Source organism: Xenopus tropicalis, chromosome 1 (assembly GCF_000004195.4).
Source record: "Xenopus tropicalis strain Nigerian chromosome 1, UCB_Xtro_10.0, whole genome shotgun sequence".
NCBI lineage: Eukaryota > Metazoa > Chordata > Amphibia > Anura > Pipidae > Xenopus > Xenopus tropicalis.
Window position 1 is genome coordinate 101,483,414 of NC_030677.2, and position 22,921 is coordinate 101,506,334.

At 39.5% G+C, this 22,921-nt stretch overlaps 1 protein-coding gene across 1 annotated transcript; it reads right to left on the bottom strand.

The window, feature by feature from the left end:
• Window positions 1–262: 262 nt before the first annotated feature.
• On the bottom strand, window positions 263–16,455 carry lonp1 (lon peptidase 1, mitochondrial). The gene is made up of 18 exons (XM_002938553.5): window positions 15,850–16,455; window positions 11,848–11,936; window positions 11,138–11,257; window positions 10,636–10,855; window positions 10,425–10,486; window positions 10,218–10,347; window positions 9,384–9,467; window positions 7,050–7,270; window positions 6,494–6,632; window positions 6,159–6,337; window positions 5,795–5,882; window positions 5,367–5,489; window positions 4,991–5,107; window positions 3,428–3,568; window positions 2,709–2,874; window positions 2,183–2,391; window positions 1,740–1,904; window positions 263–590 (listed from the first exon to the last, which is right to left on the bottom strand). The coding sequence occupies exons 1-18, from the start codon at window positions 16,357–16,359 to the stop codon at window positions 441–443; spliced, it is 2,913 nt and encodes a 970-aa protein (XP_002938599.2). The 5' UTR covers window positions 16,360–16,455; the 3' UTR covers window positions 263–440.
• Between the last annotated feature and the right edge of the window lie 6,466 nt (window positions 16,456–22,921).

Here is a 22,921-nt window from a genome sequence, read left to right on the forward strand (position 1 = left end):
TTGCAAAACACACCATGTATGCACTTCTTTAGCCATTAGATATTTGTAACCACAGACTCTTGGTGCAGCCACTTCAGATCTCAGGTACCTTAGCAGCTAAAGGCACTGGGCCAAGTAAGGTCTGCATGAGTATTGGGCATACAGCAACTCTTAGTTTTAGATCATTAGCCATTTTACCTATATTGATATTTTGGAAATCAGGATTGAGGTGGGCAAACCCAACCAACCGAACACACACACAAAGTATTTAAGAATACAAAGCAACAAGATAAAAATTTGTTTTAATAATTACATTACTAAACTGATACCATATACAAAGGCAAATACTAAATTAAGCCATAATGAATGAGACTGGGCTGCGCGGCAGCAAAATTGAGCTTGCTATTTCAGTGGCTGACACCGAAACGAATGATCCTCCTTTGTGACGGAAGAATAGCGTGTCAGTTTGTTGAAAACACAATGTCATAAATCTCATGATAATGCTCAACAAAATGTACTTCCAGGCCCTCTGTGATAAAAGCGGCCAAATCATAGTAATCCTTCTTATTCTCCGAGGGAAGGATGATACATGTAACTCCGGCTCGCTTAGCCTGTGTAGAAAATAAAGACGATGTAGATGTCAGGATATAGGAGAGTTTGACCTTACAGATAATGTTTTGCAGCTATCCAGTTTGGAAGGTAGGCTGCTAATTTACTCAGACCATAGCAATGAGTATGGATCAGAATGAATAAAGAATAGGACATGGCCTTAGTATTAAAGGAATAAATCACAATAAACGCAAACCTAGCAATCTGATTTTCAGATTTCAGGGCCAGGGTTACTGGCCTTATACCAAAGCAGTACAGAAAACAGATAATTGACCCCCCCCCCCCCCCCCCCAATATCTCTCCATATTTATTATTTTATGTCCCCAACACAAATATCTCTCCATATTTATTTCCTGCTGCATTACAGAATATGCTCATCCTGCCCTGGCCTACCACCAGGCTACACCAGTAAAATGTAACCTCTTAAATCAAATAAACAAAGCCAGGCTTGATGCATTACAGCCAATTCGTTTAGAAGCAATAATAACAGAAAGCTAATAAAGCTTACTGATTGCAGTGGTTTCTATGCAGCAATGCATTGCATATCAGATGATCTACTATCAGTAAAAGACCATAAGGGCTCTGGCACACGGGGGAGATTAGTCGCCCGCGATTAACTCCCTGTTCGCGGGCGACTAATCTCCCCGAGTTGCCTACCCCTGCCATCCCACCGGCGAACATGTAAGTCGCCGGCGGGATGGCAGACGCGGTGGGGCAATTTCAGGGAATCGCCGAAAAAGACTCGCGACTAATCTCCCCCGTGTGCCAGAGCCCTAAGGGGTTGCTTACAGGTTGTGGTAAAATAATATATAAAGGGCCTCATGTTGTCCATATCTGAATTAGATGGATTTTATTGTGTCTTGAATAGTAGTAAGATTGGCATTAAATGAAATAAGCCAGGGTGTCAGAGGAATACCTCAGAAAAATCCATGTATGTCCTACCACTTTCCAACAAGGAATACTGTAGGATGAGTTACTACTATATCAATAGAGAGCTAAATATGGACACTTCTTGGCTTCTGCCTATGCTGTTTCTTCAGCTGATTTCAATATTTTACTATTACGACAGAAAATACTGTTTGTGTGTAGGATTCATTTAAATCCCTATGAAGTTAGAGAATGCCAGAATGCCTGATACAGTTGGTACTTACAGCAATTGTCTTCTCCTTGATACCTCCTACAGGAAGGATTTTGCCTGTTAGCGACACCTCACCAGTCATTGCCACATTCTGGCGTAAAGGGCGATCCATTGCGAGGGACAGCAGTGCTGTAACAATAGTGCAACCTGCACTTGGACCATCCTTTGGAGTGGCACCCTATACAAAATTCACATTAAACACATCACCGTTGAAGATTAGCAAAAATAATCAAATGAGACATTAACCCCTTTCATCAATAAGTCATTTTTTAAATTATATACCCACTTAACCGTAAGTATGTGACTTGGATAATCAAAAAATTTTACTTTGTTGCGATCTTGACTAGATGCCGATAAGCCAAGAAGTACATCTCTTTGGGCCTGAGAGACTTTTTCTTTTTTTTTTCAAGCAAAAACAACTAAAGCACTCTTTGGTCATAGGGTTAAAGTTCTTACCTCGGGTACATGCAGATGAATATGTGAGGTAACAAGAAATCCATTATCAGGGTGTTTTTTCATTAGGAAGGCACGAGCAAAGGTGTAGGCAATCTTCGCACTCTCTTTCATAACATCCCCAAGCTGACCAGTAACCTCCAAGGAGCCATCTTTACTTTCCTTATCCAGGGGACGCCGAAGCGATGTCTCAATAAATAGAGTTGAGCCACCTATATAAAGGAGTTTTTCAGATTTGCTTACATGGTGACATTATATCTTGACTCTTTGACAAGTAACAGTGAATACAAATGATTGTGGGATTACCCAAAACTAATCATGTACAAATATTTCTCTCCCCAGCCCCACCACATGTTGTTTTAAAGAGTCAGTATACACCTGTGTTTTGATATAGTTGGCTAATGATCCAATATAACACTTAACACTAGGGTTGGTTAAGGGTCATAATAATTTTATGGACGACTGCATCTATGCTACAGTCTTCCAGTTATAATACTCCCCTACTCTACATAGTTTTTATATATCTCACCCATTGCTGTCCATGCTAGTCCCATCACCACACCAGCTGGAGTGACACTGTACATTCGGTCCACAGTAAAGACTGGTTTCCCAACGAAGTCCTGCAGGTTATGAGGTGTCACCTCCACAAACTGAGCTTCCCCGTTCACAATCTTGTATGCAGATTTCCTTAGGACCTAAGTTACAGGGAGGTTCAAATTTGGTATTTGCCACCTACACACCATTGGGGAATATTCATTATAGAGTGGAAGCCAACATCACTGGTGATGTTGCCCATAAAAAAAGCAGATCTTTGCATTTGCTTTCTAACTTGTAGTTGACTATTGAAATCTAATTGCTGATGGGTTGCTATGGGCAACGTCACCTGTAATGCTGGCTTACATACTATAATAAATATGCCCCCTAGTGTGTATAACATTCAACTTAAGGCTCATGCAAAGGGCATGGTTGCTTACGAGTGAACCAGCTGAAAACTTATTTGCTTAGGCTAATGCCAGACGAGGCGTATGTAGCCGATATACGTATAAAAACGCAAGACTTTGCATTCTCTCACATTTTTATGCTTATATCAGCTACATGTGCCTGCACCCGAGCGTATCTCATTCATTCATATTTTCCACTTGCCGAAAATATCCACCCTACGCCTCGTCTGGCATTAGCCTTAGGGATAACTACCTGTTTCTTATTATCTCTATGTCTAAACTTGTAAACTTTCCTTCTTCCTCTCACCTTTTCAACTTGCTTTTGAAGGTTCCTGACACCGCTCTCTCTGCAGTACTGTTTAATAAGCACTGTCAGGGCATCTGATGTGATCCGAGTCTTCGCTTCATCTAACCCACACATAGTAAGTGCCTGTGGTACCAAATATTTCTGCAAGTACAATCGTGTTTACATTTCATTAAACTGTTGTTGAACTGCTGTAAAAAAAAAAAATCTCCTACAGTACCTAAAATGTTACACCATAATAATCTGCCAGGTGAGCTTATAAAGCAGGTACAAGATGAATATGTGGCAGTGCACCAACTGTCCAAATCAAATCAAGAATGCCTGCCAAGCCAATGAGTGTTTTTAGTGCTGGATTACTAAATATGGGCGACTGTTTTCTTGTCTAAACTGCTGGGATAAAAAGGGGTTTCAATCCAATACCACTGGTACACCATTTAAATGCATAGTATTGACAGTGCCTTATATTATGCACACATGGATTAAATTACTGTAACAGAAGGTGTAGAGCCCACAACACCTAAGTGGAATAGAAAGATGAATGAACAAATCCCAGTCTACTGCTTCCCCAATAATACAGTATAGTGATGTACTGCAAGTTAAAGAAATCTAAATAATGTAAAATACATTTACCCTTTTATAAAACTGGGCTCACCACCACCAGCAACACATGCAGCATATATCAGTACAGTCTTTCAATTAAGTTCCTTGCTTTTAATGGTGAGTTTACCCATAAAATCACTCTAGGTTGCCTTCCTGTATGCAAGAAAAAGTTACCTTTCAATCTTACAATCAATGTATTGTGTGACACATGTAAAGTTCTCGGATGGCCATGTACTGAGACAATGTCTCTGACAACAAAGATCAAAACTATCCATTTTTAGAGACTAGCACTGGTAGTACAGTAACCACAATTTGGTGCAGCGCTGCTAATGATCATGAGTTCAGTTTATGGGAAAGAATCCCATCAGGGTTCTACTGGTTAAAGGAAGGCAAACAGGTATGCAAAGCAGTATAATAGGCATGTAAATTAGTTTGCATTAGTCACATATTAACTATTTGCAGTAACCAGAAAATCAAAGAAAGAATTTGATATTTAGCAACTTACATTTATGAAAACTGTAAACTGTTATCCATATTACTGTAAGTAATATTACACATGCTGTAAATGTAAGGCACCCCCAAGTGACTTAAATTGCCTACCTTTTACCCCGGGCTGGTGCCCCTGTTAGGAGAGAACAGCACCAGCCCGGGGTAGCTGCAGCGCTTCCTCCTTCCTGCTTCGCGTGCGAATGCGCAGTAGAGTGAAAAAGCCGAACTTTAACAGAGAAGTCAGCTTTTCACTCTAATGCGCATGCGCCGGTCCCGGGGAATTTGCCAGCAAAACGAAGCAGGAAGGAGGAAGCGCTCGCTACAGGTACCCCGGGCTGGTGCTGTTTTCTCCTAACAGGGGCACCAGCCCGGGGTACAAGGTAAGCGATTAAAGTCACTTTAACTCTAACATTTTGGCACCCCCAAGTGACTTAGCCTTGTCCTTTAAAAGGATCTCTCACAGATAAGGAGTCCTACCTCTGCTATTGCAAGTTTCTCCTGGGCAACATACCCAGAGACATTAATCATCTCCATACGATCTCTTAGAGGTTCAGGAATTGTCTCTGTCACATTTGCAGTGCAGATAAAGAGAACCTGAGGAAGAGAAGCACAATTGAAGCTTTCCATCATTTTCTGTGTTATATTTGTTATATAGAAGTTTAGTTAATATTGACTTATCCATACTTTCCCAACATGCAGTTATACTTGACATATACAACATATGTTGCCATCCAATATCGAGTGTGGAGTTCCACCAATATAGAAATAATCAGATTTGTCTTACTTTCCAGCTTGAAGCCTTAGCTTTTATATATTTCTCTTAATTGCAAGCGATTTAGGTGAAGATATTTACCTTTGATAAGTCAACAGGCACATCCAAGTAATGATCCAAAAAGTTGGAGTTCTGCTCTGGATCGAGCAGTTCCAAAAGAGCGGATGATGGATCCCCTTGATAACCTCGTCCAAGTTTATCCACCTGTCACATGGGTTATAACAAAGAGATGTATCATAGGATGTTATCTATGCCTTCCTTTGCTTTGCCAAAGGCACAAAAAATGGCCATTTCACCACAAATTCCTACGTTTGTTTGCAGCTCTAACAAGACATATAATAGCATATCTGTGCATACTGTCAACACTTTATTTCTGTACATTTCATTTTCATTTAATAAAGAAGATCTATATCTGCAGCTTTGCAGTTTTCAATATATAGATAAAAATGCACGTTTTTAGACACATCTGGCACAGATACTGGTATAAATTCCCATTAACACAGATGTACCTCATCAATTAGAATCAAGGGGTTCTCAGTTTTTGTCTTCTTTAAGCACTGAATAATTTTGCCAGGCATGGCCCCAACGTATGTTCTCCTGCAAAATAGAAATGAAGAAGCATGCAAAGTCTGAATGGAGGATAAGTAAAAGAAGAATTAAGTAAAATAATAAGTGATGAAAAATTCTAATGTTTCACCCAAACATACAAGTACTGAAATAGTACAGAACAAGTGTATCACAGCACCTTTTTAATTATATAAACCTGCATCTGGCTCAGACAGAAGCAATGCACTAATTACAACAATATTTTCAGAACAACCCATGTTTTAAAGATCAAAATGTTTTCTTCTATTAACATGGAAATCTACTCACCTGTGTCCCTTAATCTCAGCAACATCAGTCATCCCGCCAACACTAAAGCGAAAGTACTCCCGATTCAGCGCACGGGCAATAGAACGGGCTATGCTGGTTTTCCCTACTCCAGGCGGGCCATAAAAACAAAGGATCTTACCCTGGGTGCTGCCTCTTAGCTGGCTTACTGCTATGAACTCCTGTAAAAGAAATGAGATTCAGTACTATCTTCACCTACGCTAGCTGATACAGCCAAAATTTGGTAATCAAAACTAATGACAAAAAATTATAGTACATTAAAGTCAATTTCTCTCTATACTATTTCAAATATCTTTGGCAAGGTAAAGTTAACTTACAAGAATTCTCTTTTTGACATCCTCCATCCCATAATGATCCTCCTCCAGTACCTCCTCTGCCCGGCGCAGATCCAAATTTTCCTGGCTATACTTGCCCCAGGGAATGGAAGTCAGCCAGTCCAGATAATTACGAGTAACACTGTCCAAAAAGCACAATGAAAAAAGTTAGAGTTTTTTAAGTGTCATCAAAATAGCTTTGGCAGCTTGTCAACTGCACTGACCAGCAGCCCCAGTTCTTGCAAGCTTATGGCAACTCTTTCCCCAACACAGCAAAGAACACCGATAGACTATCGATCTGGCTACTGATAGAAAACATGGCACACAGAGGAAACCATAACATTAAAAAGGATTGGTTTGTGCCAAATGCTTCAATTAATATTATATTCTCTATACAAAGGGGACTCCAATGGCTCTAAATTCAACCTAATACTGGGTTAATGTGAGAGTTTTCCAACCCGCATAACCTCCTCTATACACATTACAATATACATTAAGTATGAGTTTTAACATTAGCAAGTCCCATAGAGAGCAAGCGATTTAGTGAATTGATTCTTACTTAAACTCTGAGGAGTGATTATCAAGCAGACCCAGTTTTCCCAGTTCTTCATCAATGACCTCCATGACATGTTTAGGAACAGTGAGATCCTTCAGTCGTTCTCGAAATTTCTCCTCAATAGCATCTTTGTCTTCCTTCTCCAGACCCAGCTCCTTCTTGATAATTTTCAGCTGCTCTTGCAGAAGGTACTTTCGGTGGGTTTGCTTGATCTTCTCTTCCACCTGAGTGATTGTTGCAAAACAGCTGGCTGATTAATGGATAACAACTTTAACCTTAAAGGAAAACTATAACCTTTAACCTTAAAGGACAAGGAAAGGCTAAGTCACTTGGGGGTGCCAAAATGATAGGCACCCCCAAGTGACTTAAATCACTTACCTTGTACCCCGGGCTGGTGCCCCTGTTAAGAGAAAACAGCACCAGCCCGGGGTACCTGTCGAGAGCGCTTCCTACTCGCGCTGCAGCCAATTGTCCCGGACAAACGCATGCGCAGTAGAGTGAAAAGCCGACTTCTCTGTTAAAGTTCGGCTTTTCACTCTACTTCGCATGCGCGCCCGTTCGATCAGGAAGTAGGAAGCGATTGCTGCTACCCCGGGCTGGTGCTGTTCTCTCTGTACAGGGGCACCAGCCTGGGGTAGAAAGTAAGTGATTAAAGTCACTTGGGGGTGCCTAACATTTTGGCACCCCCAAGTGACTTTGCCTTTCCTTCTCCTTTAAAGGAAAAACCTATAAAATATATTGCATAAACAAGCTCATATGTAAAACACTGCTTCATCTAAATAAACTATTTTCATAAAAATATACCTTTTTAGTAGTATGTGCTATTGGGTACTCCTAAATAGAAAATTGCCATTTTAAGAATTAAGGGCCATCTCCTGGGATCATAGGATTCACTGTTCACACAAACAAGCCAAGGCACACATACTGTACATGCTAGGTCACATCAGCCAATAAATGGACAGAGTTCTGCCTTTTACTTCCTCATTTCTTCCTGTTACAGTTAGAGCTGCATTATTTCTGGTTATGTGATCTCTGAGGAACCCTCACACAGACCATCACAAAATGGTGGGTCAAAGGAAAGAATGTAAAAGGGCACTATATATATACGTCACTTAACATAATATAAACTGTCTACGAATTCATTCTGGGGGTATAGTTTTTCTTTAATCTCAACTGAAAAAAGGTTCTAAAATATTTCCTTGTGATCCAGTCTTTGATCAGGTTTTGTGCATAATTATATAACAATGCAGGTGGATAGTGGGAAAGTGAGCAACAAATCCAGTTGTGTTGCTTTGTGTATATTTAGTAAATATGTACTCCTGGAGGCAATGAAGGCCTTCCCAAGAACCTTGCGGCTTTGTCAGTGTGGATAGTGTGGAGATTTTGCCAGGTTTCAGGCTGCATTAGATATATACGCTTGTGCCAAAGTACATGACACAGTACACACTTTGCATGAGATCAAAATGAGACAGGGAGGGAGACAGCATCCTTTCTCTTTCCAGTTGTGCCTTCCATGCAGGACTCTCTTATCAATGAAACCAATATCATCTTCTGCAGTAGGGATAATGCCCCTTATAGATGAACTAAAGCTTAACTAAAGAAGTAGGGTGGAAATGTTATAAATTATGTTTCTGTACCAAGGCAACCAAAGCCCTTTAGCAGTGAAGATTCGTGCCTCCAAAGGTGCCCCCAGTAGCTCCCCGTCTTCTTTTTTGTGCTACTGTCAGTTACTAAGCTCAGAGCAATATACTCTATATATAAAATAGAAATGTCATAACATAAGGCTGACTAGTCATTAATACAGATAATTACAACTTGGCAGCTCAGAAACCAATGCAGTTAGTATCAGAATTTAATAATCAGCCCTGTAGCATCAGTTTATATGACAGGCCAGCCTCATTATCTGGTTGATAATTTGAGACAAATTAGCTTCTCAACAGCTGTTTAGAGCTCACTGAGCATGTGATTGTCACTGACACTTTCCAAATAGGGGAGCTCTTGTGACAAGTTTGAAGGCCTGGATCATTGCTACTATTGAGATGCTGAAACTTTAGGCTGAAGTACAGTATATAAAATATAGCATTTTTAGCTATATTCATTTTTAGGGTTTAGTTCTCCTTTAATCAAGCGTGTTCCAGATATAACCTTGTCTGAATATAACATTTTTCCAACACCATTGGTTTCCCAGCCTACAGCTAGTTACAATAAGTTGCTTACTGTATTTATGAAAAATTAGGAGGCCACCAATTGTACAGTTTTACTTAAAAGGAAAGCTTGACCATTATAGCATAATGTGTTTTACATGTATATGTAGAAATATATATTTATATTTCTCACCTCTCTTCCAAGACGCTGCTGAAGTTTACTCAGCTCATATTCTTTTTTCAGAAGTGAGAGAGATTTGTATAGGCGTTTCGGTATCTGTAACAGGATAATAAATTTGTTGTGTGTACTGCCTTATATGTTTCATATTTCAAGATGTGCTACATCTAAGCCTGGAACTGGCATTAATATTGTGAACAGCCAATCTAGTGCGTCTAATCTATTCTACAGGTTGTTTGGAAATCTTTGCATTTCCTTTTAGAAATTGTTTGGACTTAGCATAGCTACACTTGAGTAAGGCAGAGCATTTAAACTTATATATTATTTTAAGCCAGAGTCATCATTCAAGAAAATTATACCTTAAAGAGTTCTCACTAGTTGTGCAAGACTAGTCCTCAGGGGAGGAATCTGTAGCTCTTCAGCTAAAATATTCCTTCCAAAATCGCTTGCAACCAAGTAAATATAGCTCAGCAAAATTCTGCCCTGGTGCAGGTCGTTTATGATTAAGCAAACTCGGCAAATGTATATTCCCAACTTGAGTAATTAAAAGTATAACTAGTTATTTTAATCCTGTGTTAAGAAATAAAATTATATAATTTTTTTTTAAATAAACTCCCTCATATAGCAGTTTGGTATATTCCTGCTTTAGTTTTAAATGTATTTATTTAATCTTTAAAGTCTGTACCTTGCTATAGATCTACATCCGGAAAATACTTGCTATAAACCAACTAATTATCCATTAACTCCATGCCCGCAGAAACTTTTTGCTGTTGATTCTTATTTAGTATTAAAAGACATCTATTCCTTGCCAAATGTAAAAGTATATGTAAAGCCTGTGGTTATACACACATTGGTTTCTTCCAACACATCCTGTAGTTCATGAGACTCTGCTCCAGTCAATGCGGCACCCATGTCACTCAGATAAATAGGGTTGTCCACAACTCTCTGGCCAGCTTGCATCATCTGCATTACAGACTCCCTAATAGGAAAAAAAACCCAGAAATAAAACTGTTTTTTAATATATACAGCAAGGTACTTCAGTATTCAGTATTTTACCTGTACAGAGGATTCAGTGCAATGATATCACGGATGGTTTTCACTATTTCAGCGGTGAGTGCCTGGGAACAAAATAAAAGCACTGTGTTCGCTCAAGTTCCCACCTTAGTATGCACCATGCCAATTATTTGTTTTGAGACAGAATATAATAATAGGTAAAGAGGCAGCAAAAGATCACATATAATAAAGAACAGAAAAACGTGAATCTTACTTTGACCTCCTCTGTGTTCTGGAAATCCTCATGAGCCACATTGTCTACCTCCACCATGAGGACTCCACGAGGGCTGCTTGGATCAATCAGCACTTGTTCTAGTTTCTCCATCTCCTTAGTGAGTTTAGGTACTACATTTCTTCTTTTTTTCTTCCCCTCTCCTTTCTCTTCACTTTGTTCCCCCTCAGCTTCCACGTCAAGTTCTTTGTTAATGCGTATTCTGAAAAATGTGCAAACAATTCAACATAGGATAACCACGTTAAGAGCCAAAACACAGAATGACATTGTAACGCTACATCTTTACTCCCTGGGAACTCTTCCTGTAGAATTACAGACTATCATTTATATTTTATTTTATATATGCCTTTACATGAAAACATTCCATGCCTGTTATCAGTACCTGCATGTGTGCTTTTATAAATGCTACCTTGATTGGGACACAAGACTGTATAAAAGATTTGACTAATTCATTTTCATTTGTTTACAGCGTTAGAACACCAACCTCCTGTGGCCCATAACAATCATGCGCAGTTTGTCTTCCATGTCATGCATCTCATGGATCTGAACAAATGTTCCTGTATTATAAATTTCATCCAGACTGTTGACAACATCAGATTCATTACTGGAAAAAAAAGAAAGACAGAAGCTTGGATTTTCCACTGAGCCTTAGTCTGTTTGTAGGGTTCTCCATAATGAACCGCAAATCCAGTCAAAGCACAGACTGTGTCTGATATATTTTCCTGTGTCTGTTACATATTTGTGTATGAATCATTGTAACATAATAAACTTTGCTAATTGGGTACAAAAACAGAAAATTTAGAGAAAAAAACCCCCAAAACTATAAACAGATAAAACTGATATAAAAACTGGGAGAATAAGGGGGTCATAAAACAAAAGAAAAATGTTTAAACAACTATAGCACGCAATTGGCATGTAGCATTTACAAGTCGCCTGTTTGAATTGCACCTGGGCAAACTTTGTGCTCATTTTTAAATTCCTGGCTTGGAGGCACAGTTCTATACAGAGACTCCTTTATAAAAGCTTTGCTCATGTTCACATTTGAATGTGACTAACAGGTAAAAAAACAAAGTTTGGGACACATGTGGGTTAAAGGTTTAGACTAACACAATGAAGTTAAAAATAAATTAAAGTAATACTAGCAGGTCAGAGTACAGAAAATGGGCAGCTTGATGAAGAGGGATTTTCACTTACCTATCATCTTTCTTAAGAAAGATTCCAGCATAAGGCTGAGCAAGCCGTACCTTTCTCCTCAATAGGGCCATTAGATTTGGGTTCTTAACCTTGGATTGGGAAAGGACAACAAAGATTACACATGCAGGTGTTATTGCTATTGCTATTATTGTTATTACTATATTCAAAGCATGTAATTAACATAGTAGCTCCAAAATTTCAATGTTAATTTAGATGACAGTTTATGTAAATATATATAAAACCATTAGTTGCACAGTTGGTCCTCCCTAAAGTACAAGAGACACAGAAGGATTCTACATGGAAAAGGTCAGTGGTGTAACTACTATGCAGCAGACCCCACATCTGTGGGGTGACCTGGGGGTTTTGGCTAACCAGACCTGATGTATGGTAGCTTCTATCCCCCACTTCTGCAGCTTAAATTCCACCTCATGCCGCAAACAAGCAAGTGAGATGTGGAGTGGAAAGAGATGAAGGTGCACACTATGCAGCTGAAAGATTTCAGTCTAGTTACACCACTGCATAAGGCGTTACAGGGATTATTTGTTGACAGGAAAAATGTATGCTGTGAGATTGTAAGGTTTTCTCCAAGGTTATGAAATCCCAAAGAATGATGTATTTGAGGCCAATTGGCTTTAATTTTAAGGTTGTATAAACATTGTAGGCTAATGGGAAAGCAAGTAATAATCAGTATCTGAACGGCTAACAATCTTTAAAAAACGATTATATAAGTTAATTAAAACACATTTTTTTGTGAAAGATAAGGCGGCTGACTACATAGATTATCTAGTGGAATGTATTAACATGAAAAATTTGCTGTAGGTCTAGTAACCCTAAGGAAATATTTACTTGGCAACTAGTTAGAATATTCAAATCAGACAGCTAATTGATAGTTATGGGTTACTGGACCTGGAGGAAACTTTATGTGAACAAATAACACCAGATGCTACACTGCAAGTACAAAACATGCAGAGCTGTGTTATGAAAGCTCTCACAATAAACCATTATTTACTGGATTACTTTAAGCACTTTTCCAATCTACCACATGACTGGAGAGACCGAAGGAATAATAAACTAAGCCAGAGGTTTTAATTAACAGTTCTACCAAACTTTTTCTGCTTAGTAGTTCAATGTAACCATTATACCATATGTCCCTGTTATGTTAGATAACTGGCCTACTGGGGTAGACAGAGGGAGCGGTTTCCTGGCTGCATCCCCAGGCATGTCCATAGAGTAGAGGAAGCCTGAAATTTAAATTTTTGCTTCAGGGTCCGGGGAGATTAAATTACCCCCTGTATATTAAAAGTCAGCAAGGACCACATACATGATCACTAACAGGTCATGGAACTCTGAAGTTAGGTCTAATGACAAGCTGATGTAGCTAAAATTACTTCCTATTAATATTAACCCTAATTAATTTACATTGGTAACCGTTTTATATGGTACAAAAGTTTAAATAAATCATATGACATGTGACATCCCTAGGCATGAAGTATAACAAATGACTAACCACAGCTAACAGAATATTTTCCACATTATTCATGGCTTTTGTGCATTGCAATTAAAAATGATTCAAAGAAAAGTATATAAAAGGATAGAAATATGGATACTGAGATGAAGCATGTGGCACCACTCTAAAAAGAAGCCTAAATGTGTGAGTACATATTTTTAGAAACTGAACAGTTGTGTTGGCTTTATGTGGTGTAGGCTGCATTTATCTGCCATGGTTATCACCAGAAGGCAATCTCCAGGAAATAATAAAGGACAAGGAAAGGCTAAGTCACTTGGGGGTGCCAAAATGTTAGGCACCCCCAAGTGACTTTAATCACTTACCTTGTACCCCGGGTTGGTGCCCCTGTTAGGAGAAAACAGCACCAACGGGCGGTACCTGCAAGCAAGTACTTCCTCCATCCTGCTTTGTTTTGCCGGGACCCCACGACCGACGCATTCGCAGTAGAGTGAAAATCCGAATTCTCTGTTAAAGTTTGGCTTTTTTACTTTACTGCGCACGCACGCGAACAGGAAGGAGGAAGTGCTGCAGCTACCCCGGGCTGGTGCTGTTCTCTCCGAAGAGGGGCACCAGTCCGGGGTAAAAGGTAGGCGATTTAAGTAACTTGGGGGTGCCTAACATTTTGGCACCCCCAAGTGACTTTGCCTTTCCTTCTCCTTTAAATTCGTAAAATCACTTTCTTCCCAATATTTTCGTGGGAGTGGAGTCTCAATACACAATTGCACACTTTGATAAGCATGAGAGCAATATAAGCAAAGTCATGGTCATCACAGTGATTGCAACATATCTGGATATTTATAAGCAACTCTGGAGCACTGTTTGAGACTGTGCATTCCATCCTCACAACAAAGAGCATTTCTTACACATGAATAGTGTTGCATCCACTTAACATAGGTTCAGAAGCTTACAGAACCTATCCCAGGGAATATAAAAGCTGGTCAGGTGACTTACTAACTTAGGGCTCATTTACTATCATAAGGTCAAAGCAAACATCCAAATTCTATTCACAAGTGTGCATGCATCTATACATACTCACACTTCCTATACATTCATACCTCTTATACTTTTAAACTTTTCATACTTACCCACTCTACACTTATGCCTTACACCAAAATGCCAGTTGCTTACACTTTGCTGAATAAGATAAAAGTACAGGGTGCACAGATGCAAGAGAGCCCTGGAATTAAGGAGGAGGCATTACTTCCAGAGCTTCCTTTACAAGCTGTACCTATGTACATAAATACATTTCACATGCTAAACTGCACCCCTAATAACACAAACAAAACGCATATGGAATTTGGGAGCAATTTACCAATGTGAATGCAAATCAGCAAAATACACTGTGAATAATGCTGTTTTATAGGTAGGAAAATGGTGATTTGCATTTTTTTTTTACTTGTTATATTATATTTTTTACCCTGTTATATTACTGTCTCATTTATACAGTCAATTATATTTTATGACTTTTATTAAACGGGTAATCTACTATAAAAGTAACCTTATACTTAAAGGAGAGCTTAACCTTTGAGACACATCTTTGGACTTTTAGAAACAGCATCACATGATCTAGATCAGGGGCGGGCAAACTACGGCCCGCGGGCCACATCCGGCCCCTTTGCCTTTTTAATCCGGCCCGCCGACGCCGCCAAGTCTCATCACGCGAGACTTGGTGTCATTGGCGTGCCGGAATTAAAGAGAGAAGGGGGCCCGCCCTGGCCCGGTCCGGCCCGGGGGTGAGTAAATGTGGCCCGTGAGCCAAAAAGTTTGCCCACCCCTGATCTAGATCCATATACTGCTTTAGCCTAAAAACAATTGGAAAGTCACTATGAATGCAAATTATTTTTCTTTTATTATGACTATTCATTGGAAAACTGAAAGCATAGATGCCCATATGCCTGACCATGATCATAAGTGCCCATCACACATTTGGAATTTATTAATGTTTATACATCCACATTGGCTTCCTATAAATGAAAAATAACTTCATTTTCTTGTGTGTGTGAGAGACTTCATGTTAGGGACATCTGATCATTCTTATGAATTTTACTCGGTTATGTGTTTTACTGATATCTGTGCCTCCAAACATAATTCACAGTTCTTGCATTCTCTTTTAAAGAATAGCTCTGATAGCAATATTAGGTCTTGTTCACACTAGCATATCTTTGTAGGGGCAGGTGTTTCCACCCATATTAAAGTGCAAGCTTCACTGCTCTTATCCTGACTCCATAAAAACTGTGTGAATTCTTTGCACTTTCATTACAATACTGTACAGATACAAGGGGATCATTCCTGCTCATATTTGATAGCTAGAGACCATTAGACAGGCACAGTTACTAGTTACAATGTGCTCTGAAGTATTAAATAAATCCTTTTACATTAGGGCATAAGACTGCTCATTTGACACTTGTAGAAAGGGACACAGTTCCCAACATCCTTTGGCAGCCAATAACATCCTCAGTGGTAATCTGACTGAAAGAAATCTGCCCATACATTACCTCTATGATCTTCACGAACCTCGGAAACACAGGATTTCTGGACACTGCAATGACAGGTACATTAGGGAAAACCTCTGGCACCATGAGAGGGGCAAGGGCTGTTACTATGGGCGGCGCAAAACCAGCGCTATCCACGCCGCCGCTCCCTCCTTCTTCCCCTCCGTTGCCCCCCTCCTCTTCTCCGCTCCCCCCACTCTCAGCTCCATCACCCCCAGAAAAGGCCCCGCTTCCTCTGTTTCCAAAGTCGTGCAGGTATCGGCTGTGAATGCGAGAAAAATGTGGGAGGGCGGCGAAGGAGGAAGATGAAGGCAGGTAGCGGTTTAGAGTAGTCCTGGTTGATGCAATAGCAGTGAAAGAACTTCTGCCAGAGCGCAGCATGCCCGCCGTGTACGATCTGCCGGAGCCCTGGGAAAGCAGCCGAGCCCCGGCTTCCCGTGCAGAACCGATATACCATGAACGGCTTTGTCCCAGCCATTGGCAGCAGCGAGAGAAGCGAACGCAAGCTGTCATCTTACAGCAAGAGCTTGAACCTCTCTGCTTCACCCCCAACACTAGGAGCACGCTGCTTCCGGCACTGACTGATGACGTTGCAGCTTCTTTGCCAGTACAATATTACTGAAAGCTCCAAAAGTTCATTGTAACTGAGACATTGTGAGTCCTTTGCGGTCATGTGGGGTACTGGCAAAGCTTCCAATGTCAAATTCTTACAGCTGCATTTTGGGGGAAGATGTTTGACCTTCTGTTTTTGTTACTAGCTGTATTATAATTGTGTTCAACAGGGGAGGCCTATTTGACAAAGCATGCAAATAAAAAAAGTTTATCTTAGTTTACAAAGTCAAAATGCTATGTTTATTATTTTAAAGCCGTTATGTATGTATGTATGTATGTATAACTTTATTTATAAAGTGCCACAAGGGTACGCAGCGCTGTACAGTCTTACAGAATGCAAAATTACACACAGGGAGGACGAGTGATATAATAAATAAATACAATAAATACATATATGTATATATATATATAAGTGCCATGTGGTATGAGACACAGTAGGAAGGAGGTCCCTGCCCCGTAGAGCTTACAATCTGAGTAGTTATACGTGCAGAAATGCTGTAATCTTATATGTGACAGGCTTCTAATATAACTGTCCATAGTGTGTTAATATTATAGGGACTTTAGACTGTTAAACACTACAGAATATGTCAGTGCTATATAAATAAAGGATAACAATAACTAATGCATGTCTAGAGTTCTAGGTTTATTGTGTGTCATTTAGATGCATTTAGGGAGTACCAGCAGTCACTTGTTACATGCAGGCTCGGCACACGCAGGCACGGGGGGTGCGCCGAGGCACGGGGGGAGTCCTTTCATTAAATATTTGATTATTGAGGCTTAGCAGTAGCGGCTACATTTCCCACCCTAGGCTTATACTCGAGTCAATACATTTTTCCAGTTTGCTTAGGTAAAATTAGGTACCTCGGCTTATACTCGATATGTTGGGCATTAAAAAACTAATGAGCATAGGGTATGGGGGGATTCATAAAAGTAAAGTTACATTTAGATTATAGTTTAGAGCAGATACATATCAGTGTTGCAGTTTAATGCATTAAAATTAGGGGAACCCTATGTAACAGGTAATTGTAAAAAAATATTTATATTTGTTATAAAAGAGGGCCCAGTAACCATATGTAACCAATGGCTAAAGCTATGTTTTCAATACACCATGCCCGGTGGGTAATTAAGAAACAAACACGCAGCCCCTAACTAATTTATAATATGTTATAATAGAGTTATTTAATAGTTTAGTTAATAGTCTCCTATATCTAATAAAAATTCGGCAGAAGTGAACTGGGCATGTTTCGAATAGTGTCTGTGTCAGAGAAAGGGAAGGGTTTATTGAATCTAGCTCACAGCAAATAGTTTATAAAGATCCCCATAAAAAAAAAGCAATCGACGTTCAACTCCTAATTGAATCAACTCCAAGATATGAAAGGTGGGTGAATGCTCATTAACATAAGTTGAAGCTTTGGAATGATGTTGCTGCTCACGTCGCCGCCCCCCTGCGCACGCGTGTGTATAAGCCTGCATACATGTGCCTGGCTTCACTGAAAACTACTAAGACAGAAATAATGTAGCTAGTGAGGACGACATGGGTGCAATGTGAGGACAAGGACCCAGAAAAGGACCCAGGCAAAAGAGGTACGTGCCTGGCACCCCCCACCATTGTGCCCTAGGCATGTGCATGCTCACCCTGGGAATGTGCTAACTCAACCTTTTTGCCTACATGGATTCGTTTTTGTGTTATTTTGTATTCCTGAACAGTGGCGTAACTACAAGGCGAGCAGTTGTGGCAACTGCACCTCGGCCTGTCCTGCATAGGGCTTGCTGAAGTCGCTGCCGGAGTCACGGCACCGAGGGTTAGAGCGACCGTGCACTTTGGGTTCCTAAGTAACTATCAGAGCAATTAGGTATTCTCTGCAAAGTTCACCCTTATTTCCAGACTATGACCTATCCACCTAGCCACCAGACCCATGCCCCTAAGGTTCACCTTACGTCTGTCTGCAATTTCAACTTCAAGCTTGAATATGTGGGAAGAGTCAAATCAAGGGGTTGATGTATGCAGCTCTCTGCTATTATTAATGTGCTGCTAATCACTCAGGGGATAATTTAACCCCTGTGGGCTTAGAATCAGGAATTGTACATCGTCCCTCCTGGCCATCAGCAATTCACTTAAAGGTAAGAGAGGAGTATGGTTTGGAATCACAATGGCCACCCAACAATCTTAGTGACAAGAGAATGTTTTCTCCATTGTATGTGGCCTCTTTTTACATGTTTATGAGAGACGCAATGTGTGCTTCCCTGCATATCATGAAAGACACAATTTGTTACCCTCTTAAAATTTTAAGACACATTGTGTGACCTTGCCAGCATTTTGATGACAGACACTGTGTGGCCCAGCAAGATCATATCAGTCATTGACAGTCCTGCTTGATCTGAACCTTGGTTTGACACATTTGTATGCAGTGTCTTAGAAGTGATCCATTTTTTCAGTGTGTGCACATCATTTGTGCCTGTGTCAATAGCCTTACGTTATTCTCTGCATTTAAGAAACCTGTGGCCACTGCGCTATTGTGTCATTACTGACTACATGGTTGCTGTTATGTTTATAGTGCATGCGTAATTTGTCTACAATTGGAAGTGACCAAAATTCTCCATATGCCTTCTATAAATGAAAAACACAGGCAATCTAATTAAAATGTAACTTTCTAATTATGTTTATTATTTTTTTTTTTTGTTTATTCTCTTTCTGCAGTTCACGTGAGAAGAATGCTACTGGTATTAATACACAGAGAACGCTAATTCAAAACACCTGGCATTGTAACATGAGGATTCACATCTGCACCAGACCTGTCTAGATTAGAAGTTATTCGTAGTTACTGCTTTATAGTTTTGCCATAAACAGTTCATGATATGAAACTTTTTTGGTACCCCTAATTTCCAACAGGTCGAAGCAGAATACTTCAAAAAGTAGATCTGCACTGGATCTCAAACTTTTAATAAGAGGAAGATGATGTTATATGGGATGTTTTGTTATAGGTTTATAAATGGGAAGAGTAGTATGCAAACCTTAACCAGATGTTTAGCCTATCCCTATATTCATTTAATATAAGGCGAGACACTAGGGATGGGTATGGGTTAAAGAATAAAACATATGTGTTAGTAAAGCTTGGTTGAGGTGTTGCTCTGGGAAATGCCTGGCAGGTTGGAAGCTTGGCTATGCTAAAGACTAACAAAATCAAAAAATGCAAAAATCATGCTCAATACTCAGCAGGTCTGTTAATAAAACAAAGAATTTTGCCAAGTTTTGACTTACAAAGCACTGTTATATTTATTGCCTGTTTCCTGTTACATTAAAGCAGCAGGGCTATTGCAATTAAAGGTCTCTAGTCCCACCTAAGTGCCTACTTTCTCTTAGCAATAAGGCTAATGCCACACAAAGTGTATGTCGCATATTTTCAGCCAGCCGAAAATCGCTTGCTGAGAATACGCACCATATGCTTGACACTCTCTCTACCTTTACCTGCACCCAAATGGTGGAATACGCTCGAGTGCAGGCACATGTAGCCGATATGCAGAAAATGCAGTCTCACGTTTTTAGGTGGAAATCGGCTACATGTGCCTGCACCCGAGAGTATTCATTTCATTTGGGTGCAGGCACACGTAGGAGCGTATTTTCAACAAGTGTTTTTCAGCTTGACGAAAATATTCACCATACGCTATGTGTGGCATAAGCCTAAGCTATTAAGTTTTGGTGTCAAGGAAGTATCCTATGTAAAGCAACTTATTTTTATTAAAACCCAAATGCTTTTTGAAAAGTAAACTTTGCAAGCAACTTTGCAGTGTACGTGAATTAAAAAATATGCTTGTGTTTTCAGGGAAATGGTAATTTTCAGAAAAGTAGTTTTCAGAAAGTAACTGCTACGTGCGTAATAGCATGTGCTAATATCAAGTGCGGCGAAAAATATCACACACGGTGGAAATGACCATGCATGCGTTGAAATATCGCTTAAAAACGCTCATCGCCAGATAAATAATGCCAATAACATCACTTCTTAATTATGACAAGTGTCCTTTTAGTGAATCGAGCATTAAGTCACATAAAATAAGTGATAACATTTTTAACGCATGCTATAAATAGCACTCGTTTTAGTGAATCGGCCCCTTAGAGTTTTAGTAAATCTGCCTCCACAATATGGAGATTTAAATTGCAAATATACTTGTTTTGGATTGTTTTTGGTTAGTCAGGGTTTTTTTAAAAATATAAATGGCCTATAAAATAATCTTGAGAGGAAAACTACATTCGCATTCCAAACAAAACACCAAACATAGGGGCAGATTAATCAAAATGTGAGATTAGAGTTTAATACATTAAAACTCATCCATGTTCTATTTATTCCTATGGGATTTTTTGAAGCATAAAACCATTGATAAACAGGCTTCTAAAAATCCCATAGGAATGAATAGAACATGGGTGAGTTTTTATGTACAAAATACAAAAAGGAAGTCACTCACGATTCAGTAGGTGTAAAAAAACTGCCTCCATGCCGGTTTATTGGAGCAATCAGTGAGAAGGATACAGACGTTTGGGAACCTCTCGTTCCCTTTTTCAATGTAGCATTCCCTTTTATGTAGTAAGCTCTAAACTTACATTTTGATAAATCTGCCTTATATTTTTTATAAGGGATTTCAGGACATCTAATATTAGAAAAAATATTTTGTTCTTTGGAAGACCACATTATACCATAATATAACTGCCATAACCCAAATACTATTAAACATCCTCTAAAGCTGAAAAAACATATTACAGTCTGAATTTTGTATTACTTCATATATTCTGGCTTCAGTGTGGGCAGTGGGTCCTTGGCATATCTGGGTGTTTTAAAAGGGCCTAAATATAAAAGATAAGTAATAAAAAGTAATAATGACATTAGAATTGTAGCCTCACTGAGCAATAGTTTTTTGGCTGCTTGGGTCAGTAACCCCCATTTGAAAGACTAACTTTTAATCAATCTGAAAAATAGGTTTCAAGTCAAAGCTTACCAGTCAATATAAAAATAAGTAGTTTGCTGTGATTTTATCAGGTTATTCTACAAGACTAGAGAAGGGGCACAATCGCTATGAAGTTGCAGAACACTAACCATGAAATAATCTTTATGTTCCTGGACTATTCCAAAACTAACTATCAGCTTGAGGATATATATATATATATATATAGAACAAACTGTGGGAGACAAGTTAAAATGTCCCTTGTTTGCATGTTTTGAAAGTTTATTGTGAATAAGAGCTGCACAATAAAGGCATACAGTACGGGCCTACATTTGAGTTTTATGTGTCCTAAAATAGGAAGCTAAATTCAGGAGAATACTGCACAAGTTGAAAACACAATATGGCCTTCTATCTAAATGGAACAGGAGCAGAAGAATACAACTTAAATCCAAAGCACTTCAGTCTTTCTAATAGTGATTATCAAACTTGCAGCCTTTTGCTTCATGGGAAATCTGCAAAACCGTGAAATGTATTGAAGTAAATAGAAAGGTGAAATGAAGGCTCTTTTTCATTATGCTATAACTGTGTATTCCCAGAGTAAAAGGCTCCCATGTTTTTTCTTAGATAGACAGGGGAAGGGGAATATTCCCATTGGTGGATATTGAAGGCAAGGAGTAGGTAATTATGACATCTGCATTTTAGTTCCAGCACAACAGACTGTGGATTTCTTTCTGGTGAAAAAGACCACATGGAGAAATTCTACTGCAGATTCACAAACACAATTGACTGGCTGCTGGCAAAACTACTGGGTGAAAAAGTTTGCTCATCCCAACATTTTAACAATGCCCATAATGCTGTCACAGGATTACTGGTATTAGAAGACACATCCTTGTAGTTATATCTCAGTGAGTGGGCCCCCCTCATCTCCAGAAGAGCACCCAGTCTTCTTTTGTGAAGGGCACGCAAAATATACGCGGATTTGCCCGCAATGACACCCCAATCACGTTTCCTGCAGGCCCCGGTGTAATCACATTGTCTGTTCCCCCACTAGTCTACACAAGTGCAAATAGCCATTTGTCCACACTAAGGCATAGCCATATTGTACAACACTCTTCTCACAAACACAGCATCATGTGACCATGCTGTGATCAGCCCAGGTAAAAAGAAACAAGTATGGGAGCTGCAGCAGCTGACAGTTATAGCTGCAATGTTATCAGGAGAGAGAGACAGAGAATTACTATTGTATTAGAGAGACTGGGGCACCTGTTTGTGCTCTCCTTGTGGGAAGAACTCAGTGGGATGGCAAGTGACTCCTGACCCCTCCTACATGGATGCCTATAAAAGGCAAAGCCCTGATTTATGGAGGTTTCTGTAATATAGTTACATAGTTACATAGAGTTGAAAAATGACCAGAGTCCACCAAGCTCAACCCTTCCAAGAAAATCCAGCACACACAACCTATACTTACCAATCTATACACTCACATACATAAACTATAAATACAACCACTAATACTAACTGTAGATATTAG

What these genes read in the sequence shown, in the direction of transcription:
- lonp1 (XM_002938553.5), bottom strand. Translation starts at nt 16,359, where the DNA reads ATGACAGCTTGCGTTCGCTTCTCTCGCTGCTGCCAATGGCTGGGACAA. An exon ending in AATCACTCCTCAGAGTTTAA is followed by an intron (nt 6,633 to 7,049) that starts GTAAGAATCAAT and finishes CTTTTTGGACAG; the next exon opens with TGTTACTCGTAATTATCTGG. An exon ending in CCTTGATTCTAATTGATGAG is followed by an intron (nt 5,490 to 5,794) that starts GTACATCTGTGT and finishes CCCATGTGACAG; the next exon opens with GTGGATAAACTTGGACGAGG.